The sequence below is a fragment of the Hemicordylus capensis genome, chromosome 2 (genome assembly GCF_027244095.1).
Source record: "Hemicordylus capensis ecotype Gifberg chromosome 2, rHemCap1.1.pri, whole genome shotgun sequence".
Taxonomy (NCBI): Eukaryota; Metazoa; Chordata; class Lepidosauria; order Squamata; family Cordylidae; genus Hemicordylus; species Hemicordylus capensis.
In genome coordinates, this window is record NC_069658.1 from 239,884,541 (window position 1) to 239,893,624 (window position 9,084).

Sequence of the window (9,084 nt, forward strand, 5' to 3'; positions counted from 1 at the left end):
ACTATGCATTTGAGATTCCCTATGTGTCCCTACAACAGTACCCAGTTTGGTTCATATCGATTCAGGCACTGCAAAGTTGATAGCGGTGGACACACAGAAACATACAAAGGATGCTGAGTGATTATAAGCCAACTGGAAAGTAGGCTAAAAATCAGAAGCAGCACCAGTTTCCCAAAGGTCAGTGTTCCATAAGGACTTTCTTTTCTTTGACCACATTCACTTAAAAGAAAAAGAAACCTGGAAACAGTTGGGGGGAATGAATTGCATGCAGAGGCGTAACTAGGGAAAACGGCGCCCGGGGCAAGCACTGAAATTGCGCCCCCCGTGCCCCCCCGCCGCCGCCCCCAACATACCTCCGACTGACACACATGTGTTTTTTCCTCACAACCCTGTGGAGTTGGCCTGTATCTCAAACAACAGAATTATGATGCAATGATGATACAGACTACATTATACTTAGGTCACTATATTAATAGAAGAGTACCCTAAATCATGAAAGCTTAATATGGATATACCAATACATTTAATATACTTCAATATATCAAGATCACAAATACATAATTACAGCCTTTAAAATTAAATTTGCCAGGGGGATACAATCTATAACTCCTTATTTAAAATATTTGTGCAGCCTCAACTTAAAAATGAGCTTGACATAAAGGAAACCACGTGTCTAAGTGGATTTTTTTCCTGAAACCAATGTTTGTAAAGGATTTTCCAGAAAACACATGTACAAGTAGATTTTTTCTAAAAGCCATGATGGGAGTTGGGTCCCCAAATGATGTTGGACTAGAAGTTGAGAACTCCTGGCACAAGCTCTTAAAACAGAGCTAACAGCCTTTGATCAAGTTCACAGAAACAGAAACCAAATCTATTCATAAAAACAATTGTTAATCCTTCCCCACTATCTAAAACGCCCCATCCCCCCCCACCTCTCTGCTGGGTTGCTCAACATATTACAATATTTTAAAGGATAATATTTCCAAGAACTCTTCCACAGATTAATTAATATTCTCAAGGAGTTTCTTGTAGAAGCGAGTTCTTTACAACAGCCACTTTAAAGTGTTCTAATGTATAAAGCACCCACGGGAGACATGCAAATACATGATACAACTCCATTCACAATAGCCTAAGATTGTTCTAACCAGAGAGTTTGTGCCGCAGGAGGAGGAGAAATGCCAATAAATGCCTGTTTAAAAAAAATGAATTTTTGCAATTTGCATTGGAAGACAAAAATAATGGCCAAGTCTCTTTACCGATAAGGCTCAGAATGCCACAAAATTCACCATATACTCAGCTCGGCCCGGCCCGCCCAGTTTTTGGCTGCGTTTAGAAAAGGCAAGGGACTTTCTCTGACTAACCTACAGCCCGGCTGTGCTCAGCTAGCCTAGCCCAGCATTGCTAAGGGTCGTGTTTCTGTAAGTCAGGTTTGCAGGAGTTGCATGCCTAGCAGACAGTGACTTTAAAACAGAAAGAAAGAAATTCCCACAACAATACAATTTTTAAGTCAAATAAGAGATCAAGCTGGAAGAGCCTTCAGGGGAGCCTCGCGGCTGGATTCCCCCAGCCCACACAATAGACTATTGTAATTTGAGCCCCCTGCTGGGCTTTTCACTGCGAGGCAAAAGAGATCACACACACCTATTGTTCCTTGCTCAATGCTCCGTCGACTCGTCCTTGTTGCTAAATTGTCCTCATTGGCGAAGCTTTAAGTAAATGAATCACAAGCACGGCTCCCGTTATTAACTCCTCTTTACTAAGTCTGATGTCAGAAAATGGTTATATGACTGGATGTGATCATTGCAAAGCACTTTGGGCAGTTAAAACTGTAAACTATGAATGTTTAATGATGACATGCCCGTAACAACATACAAAAGCTATAGAAGTTCTGAAAGCAGCCTGCAAAATTAAGCCCCGTGCTTTTGCTCTGAGCACATACGCCAGAAAGTGTGAATCTCCATCCTGAATAGTAAGTGCAGGCAGGAGTTATGAGGAGAAGCAGCACACATGGAGGCGACGAGGAAGGGGGGGGGAGAAAAGAGGCACTTCCAAAACAACTCGTAGCGCTGTGCTACTCACAGGAAGATGTGTGGAACTCCTCCTTAGGCTAGCCACGCCCCTTCTCTCGGGCAACAAACAGCTCCTTTCCCCGCAAAGACCGCAACTCCCCCACCCGCCAGCGTCTTCGTCTCCGACACCTCCCTCTCTCTCTTTTTCTCCTGCCCACAACAAGGAACCTTATCTTGAACATCAAACCCATGAGCAGGAACTTGGGGCAGGAGGGGGGTTGCTTCCACCACCAGATGCAGGCAGGCAGGCAGGAAGTGGCTGTGGCAGAACGGGAATCGGGGATTGATACAGGAAAACACACACCTTGTTGTGACCACAGCTTAATAATGCGACTCTCACTCTCGAGGTCTGGTGGTTCCAGTCCACCCGCCCGCCAACGAATCCTTCTTGTGCCGGGTGTCCCTGCTGTGTCCTCCTGTGCCTGCTGCAGCCAGCAACAAGTCCGACGCTCTCCTTCGCGACCGCGCCACCACGTGCAGGTGAACCGAGCGGAGGAGCGACTCGGCATGCCGCCGGCCAAGTCGCGCGTGCGTGCATCACATGACACTGACTAGAGACCCGGCAACTTGCAAGCCACTAGAGGGGGCCTCTTTCTGGCTGCTGGCGCCTGATAGTGATAAGTAGAGCGACAGCGAGCCTCAGCCAAAGCACAGGCAGCACATGAAAGGCGCCCACCGCGGCACCCGCCACCAAGCCAGGCAGCAGGCCAGCAAAGCAATGGGGGGGGGCGCGGGCGCGGAAGGGACCGCTCGTGGGAGGGGGCGCCGACGCACTCCCTTCCTTGCCAGAGAAATTTGTATTAATTTTTTTTTAAAAAATCAATCTGGGGAACAGCAGGGGTCATGGCGGCGCCCCCCACGTGACCCACAAAGATGGCGCCTGGGGCACGTGCCCCCCCTGCCCCCCCCATCGTTACGCCTATGATTGCATGTGATGGTGGAAGGAATATGTATTTGAAATATCTTAGATGTATTGGAGTGTTTCTAGAAATCAATACTGGTTTTCTAACAACTTTTGAAGTTTGCTGGCACAGCAGGGAAATGTTTGACTAACAAGCAGAAGGTAGCCGGTTTGAATCCCCGCTGGTACTATATTGGGCAGCAGCAATATAAGACTAGCTGGACCCGCACAGAGCATCTGTGTGGTAGTTCATTTCCTTTTGGGGGTTAGTTGGGAGAATTTGTTTGGCTGGTCCTCCCACAGCTCTCTCGCTCGCTCTGCCCCCCCCACAACCTCTCCACTTGCGCCTCTCTCGCTCGCGCTGTCGCTCCCCCGCGCCTCTCCCCCTCGCGCTCCCTCCCCCGCACGCCTCTCTCCCCCGCACGCCTCTCTCCCCCGCACGCCTCTCTCGCTTGCGCTCCCTCTCCCCCGCGCTCCCTCCCCCCCGCGCTCCTCTCTCCCCCTGCGCCTCTCTCGCTCGTGCGCCCTCCCCCCCGCGCCTCTCTCGCTCGTGCTCCCTCCCCCCGCACGCCTCTCTCCCCCGCGCTCCCTCCCCCCGCACGCCTCTCTCCCCCGCGCTCCCTCCCCCCGCGCTCCCTCTCCCCCACGCGCCTCTCTCGCTCCCTCTCCCCCCGCGCGCCTCTCCCGCTCGCGCTCCCTCTCCCCCCGCGCGCCTCTCCCCCCGTGCGCCTCTCCCCCTCGTGCTCCCTCTCCCCCCGCACGCCTCTCCCCCTCGCGCTCCCTCTCCCCCCGTGCGCCTCTCCCCCTCGCGCTCCCTCCCCCGCACGCCTCTCTCCCCCGCACGCCTCTCTCCCCCGCACGCCTCTCTCGCTTGCGCTCCCTCTCCCCCGCGCTCCCTCCCCCCCGCGCTCCTCTCTCCCCCTGCGCCTCTCTCGCTCGCGCGCCCTCCCCCCCGCGCCTCTCTCGCTCGTGCTCCCTCCCCCCGCACGCCTCTCTCCCCCGCGCTCCCTCCCCCCGCACGCCTCTCTCCCCCGCGCTCCCTCCCCCCGCGCTCCCTCTCCCCCGCGCGCCTCTCTCGCTCCCTCTCCCCCCCGCGCGCCTCTCCCGCTCGCGCTCCCTCTCCCCCCGCGCACCTCTCCCCCTCGCGCTCCCTCTCCCCCCGCGCGCCTCTCCCCCTCGCGCTCCCTCTCCCCCCGCGCGCCTCTCTCAATTGCTAGAGTCTGCGGCCAACACCAGGCCAGGCCAATTCTCCTACTCCCTTTCCCCTAAGCCTTCTGCCTCAGTCCCCTCCCCCCCAATCCTTCTGCCGCATCCTCCTTCCTCCAGTCCCTGGTGTCGGGCCGCCAAGCGTTCAGCCAGCTCCTTCCTGCAGCCCCCCCTCTAGAGAGCATCTTCCGAAGCGGCCAACTGTTTGTCTCTGCCCAGCCAGGCTCCCCCGCTTTCTCTCCCCTCCCTTCTGCCCCAGTCCATTCAGTTCTCCTCTCCACTTGCCCGCTTTCCTTCCTTCCTTTTCCTCCCCAAACAGCCACTTCCCTACGCGGCCAACCAGCCAATCCGGCGCCTCCACCGCCCAGCCAATCCGCTGGGTTGCCGGGACGCATCATCTCATACTGCGCGGGAGGAGGCAATGGTAAACCTCTCCTGTATTCTACCAAAGATAACCACAGGGCTCTGTGGGCGCCAGGAGTCAAAATTGACTTGACAGCACACTTTACCTTTACTTTAAAGCAACAGACCCAAGAAGCAGGAAGGCTGTTCTGTGGTTTATTCAAATAAAGGAATAAAACTTGTATTAGACAACTTATAGTTACACCTATTTGTAGGAGGATGCTGTGCTAGGCGTTGTACAGCAGGAAGTCCTCAGGGGGAGGGGCATTAACATCTGAAGGCACAACAGCCACTTCCTTAAAGAACTTGAGGGCAGAAGTGTGTGTTACTCAGGCATACATGTTTTCCAGGGGAAATGACAGCTCCTTTCCCCCAACCACTCCCCACATCTGGGACCCCAATCCCTAGCGGACATTTGTACAAGTCCTCCCAAACATGAAGCAGAGCCTTAGGGGACAGTCTCCTAGAGGAGCAGCAGCAGCAGCAAGAGAAGGAAAAGTTGCGAGCAGTGATCGAAGCAGGCAAACAGGCAACGGATCAAGGAGCAGGGTCAGGATCAGGGATCTGCAAGGAGCGCTGGCTCCGCCTTGGTTCACGGAGACACCCTAAACCTGTCTCTCTTTTTTTGCATGCCCAAGAAATGCGCTGCATAGGCTAGAGTCACTCCTACCTACCTACCCACCCACCCCGGCATTCGACCCGGTACCAAATGCGCCCTTCCTTCGCCCATACAGGAATGTATCCGCTAAGAAAGTTACTCACAAGAGCAGGGGGTCAGAAGAAGAAGGCTAAAGATCCCCAAGGGCGAGAGGGGCCCTCGCGGCGAATCCATCCGGAGCTCATGCCCCACCAGGCAGGCGCTCACTTTTCACAATGCCGAATGCTAGTAGGAACAGGCGTGTGAAAGACTCCGAGCAAGAGCCGCGATTGGCTGAAGGGGTGGCGGGGGGGAGCGAGATTCGCCCAATAGGCAAAATGCGCATATAGTTTCGCATTCAGTTGCTCGGTAAATTCCCAGCGGGCTGCTTGTGAGCGGAAAGAAATTTTGAGAAATGAAACTTACTTAGTTTGAATACAGCACGGAAAGAAGTCTGACTCGCAGAGCTTTGAGACACGACCTCCTCGCTTTCATCTCGTGTGGGAGTGGGACAGGAATAAAGGATGTGGTGGCTGACTGGAGCTTACCAGTGTTGATCTTCATCGTAAAGTGCAGATTGTGGGCAGATTTCCCGTGGGCCTGCTGTGGGTGCTGGGAGAGGCGAGGGCAATATTTGCCCTGCTACCCGCAGGGATGGGGGTTAATTTTATTTAGGGCCAAATTAAAAAACAAAACAGCTTCTGTGTTCTATCGAACTCTTCAGAACTCAGAGAGGACGGGAATTCCCAACCTTGGGTCCCCAGATATTGCTGGACTACAACTCCCATCATCCCCAGCCATAGTGGCCTTTGACCTAGTAACATCAGAGGACCTGCCATTGGGAACCTCTTGAGTGGTGATCATGTTGAATCTCTGAGGCGTGATTATGTTAAAGGAGCCCCAATAGCCTGCATTTTGGTGGAATTTTCTACACCATTCATAATTTTAAGTGTGAAATATGTTCCCCTTCAGGTGTCTATTTTTCCAAACAAAAAAGCCTCAAACATTGTAGTCTCCTCATAAGGAAAGTAATTTTGATTGCTGTCCAGTGCAAAATGTAAATAAACTGCATTGTTACTATCCAAGAAGATTGCAGGTGTGCGTGTGTGCCCTGTGGCTGGGAGAACATGGCCTACGAGAGCCCAACAAAGTCACTAGGTTTCTATAACTATATTGCAAGGGTGTGCTGAGAAAAAATCGATGTACAACAACCCTGAAGCGTAGTACAATATTTTTTAATCTCCAGGCAGGCATTTTGGATGGTTTTAAGCCGGCAGGAGGCTGTGAAGTTTATTGCAGCAACAAGCCACATAGGGGAAAGAGTCGGATTAACCAGCCCAGTGGACCAACTTTTGTGATGAAAATCCCAGACACAGGAGTCTGATCTATTTTCTTTCTTACTTTGGAGAGCACTCCAGCTGCTGAGATCAGTATCCCCTGCCACCCCTGGATTCCCTTTTAAAGAAAAGTTATGAGGTGCAGCGTGACCTCAATCTTGAGTCCCCAGATACTTTGAACTACAACTCCCATCATCCCCAGCCACAATGGCCTTGTCATTTTAAAATGTAGTCTGGTAGTTGAGTTGTCTTGATGATATAGTGGAAGATATCTGTCTGCAGGAAATAGCAGGTCTTTGCTGCATTCTCCTCTCTGGATAAAATGTTCTGAATTAACTGACCAATTTTTTTTTAACCATCTGAAGTTTCTGTCTCTACAGCCCACTGTGTATGAACACTTACATGAGGAAGAAACCTGTGGCTCTGAATCAGACAGCTTGAGAGACTCTAGATGTAAGAGAATCTATAGCATCTGGGAATTTATTCTTCCAAGAATCATTTGGCAGGGAAAGCAGTGAACAATAGGTTTCTGTTTATCTTACAGCAGAAGAGAAACAGAAAGGCAGAGGCAGGGAAACTCTGGCACAAAGGCAGAGGCAGGCTAGCCCTGTGGGACCACCTGAGTATGTGCCACAGATCCAGTCTTTAGTGCCCCGATCCTCCATACTGCTTGACATTATTGGATGCATTGCTGATTAATAGCTTCAAAAATGGGAAAAAGTTTAATGATCAAAAATTTGGTTGGGGTGGTGATCTGTGGGCTCTGGGCCATGCCGTGTGAGCCTGGGCCCCAGATCTTTTAAGTGCCTAGCAACTCTCCCGCTCTGGGAAATCCCCTCAGAAGAAACTACAGAAATCCTTCCTAAGTACCAGGTTTGCTGCTCGTTGGTAGCAATTGCAAAGATGACTGCAGACTGACACATAGCAATGCTTTTTAACATCGACATGAAATCTTTAGGTGAGATCATCAGGGGATTTTGTGCTGGGTGTTATCAATATGTTGATGACACTCAAATCTATTTCTCCTTGTCATGAACATCAGGAAATGGTGTTAGCCCCCTAAATGCCTGCCTACAGGCAGTAATGGGCTGGATGAGGAATAATAAACTGAAGCTGAATCCAAGCTAGACAGAAGTGCTCATTGTTGGGGGTCGTAAACTGCAAGACAGGATAGAACTTCTTGTTCTGGGCGAGGTTACACTCCCTTGGGGGGGGGGCGCGGGAAGGTTCGTAGCTTGGGAGTGCTCTTGGACCTGGGTCTCATCCTGGTGCCTCAGATTGAGGTTGTAGCCAGGAGCGCTTTTTACCAGCTGCGATTGATTTGACAACTCTGCCTGTCTCTTGAGGAGAATAACCGGAAAACAGTGGTGTAACAGCTGGTAACCTCCAGGTTGGGCTATTGTAATGTGCCAGCTGCCTTTCAGTGTTCTAATTGTTTTCATCTGTGTGCAGAATGAGTTTTGTTTTGGGTGGCAGTATCAAGGCAGTGTGTGCCCACGTGCATTCAGAGTGGAGCTTTCCTGATTCAACCTGAGTGCAATCAATAATTAACTGAATGAACAGCCAAAAACTTGTGAGCGTGCACATGTGCGCATGCCTTAGAGGGAACACTGCTGCCTTTGTATGTGGTTGGGAAACATCACTTCAAAATGTGGCAGCCAGATTGGTCTCTGGGGTACCCCAGAGAGACCACATTATGCTTGCTCTTAAACAGTTGCACTGGCTGTCGATATGTTTCAGGACAAAGTACAAAGTGCTGGTAATTACCTTTAAAGTCCTGAATGGCTTAGGTACAGGTTACCTGAGCATCTCTCCCTACAAGATCACCACCACTCATTGAGATCATCAGGAGGGGTCCATCTTTGGGTGCCACCCGTTCATCTGGTGGTGGCCTGGGATTGGGTCTTCTCAGTTGTCGCTCCTGGGTTGTGGAATGTGCTCCCCATGGATATGAGGGGATTATCTTCTTTGGAGGCCTTCAGGAGAGCCTTAAAGACCCTTCTGTTTAGCCTGGCTTTTAATGATACTTTGTTTTAATGTTAATTTTAATCTCCTTTTAGATTGTTTTTGAGTTTAATCAGTATGTATTTTTGATTTTAGTGTAAACCACCCTGAGTCCACTTTGGGAAGGGTGGTATGGAAACCGAATAAAATAAATAAATAACATTTGAGCAGAAAATAAATGAGGTCTTTGCAGGCTTGCAGCTCACGATATTAGCAATGAAAGTGGCGTGGTAGGAACAGTGCCAGCTCAGGACATTTTGCTGCCTTCCTGACCTCATCTTGCAGGTATAAGTGCTTTGTTCCAGAATTCAAGCACCAAATGGTGCCCCCACCACACACACACACTATTTAAATAGTGGCACGTGGACTGGTGGAAGTGTATCCCAGTCTGAATCCAGCTGCTTTACTGCATGCAAAAGCCTTATGATCCTTTGACTTTCCTGTGGACATGACCTGCTGCTTACAAGAATCCAGTTACAATTTTCTGATCAGCAAAGCTTGAAGTGTTCTCTTTCATATAGGAAGCAT

The 9,084-nt window shown here is 50.8% G+C and overlaps 1 protein-coding gene across 3 annotated transcripts in view; it reads right to left on the reverse strand.

Annotated features, from left to right (window-relative positions):
* Positions 1-5,475, reverse strand: part of LOC128347528 (major histocompatibility complex class I-related gene protein-like) — a 39,245-nt gene extending 33,770 nt beyond the window's left edge. For 2 of the 3 annotated variants that reach the window (XM_053302438.1, XM_053302439.1), the window contains exon 1: positions 2,374-2,590. In XM_053302438.1, coding sequence (XP_053158413.1) covers positions 2,374-2,578 — 205 coding nt within the window. In that variant the 5' untranslated portion in view covers positions 2,579-2,590. Of the gene's footprint in view, positions 1-2,373; positions 2,591-5,340 lie in introns of those variants that run through there. The other variant, XM_053302440.1, reaches the window with a different exon arrangement.
* Between the last annotated feature and the right edge of the window lie 3,609 nt (positions 5,476-9,084).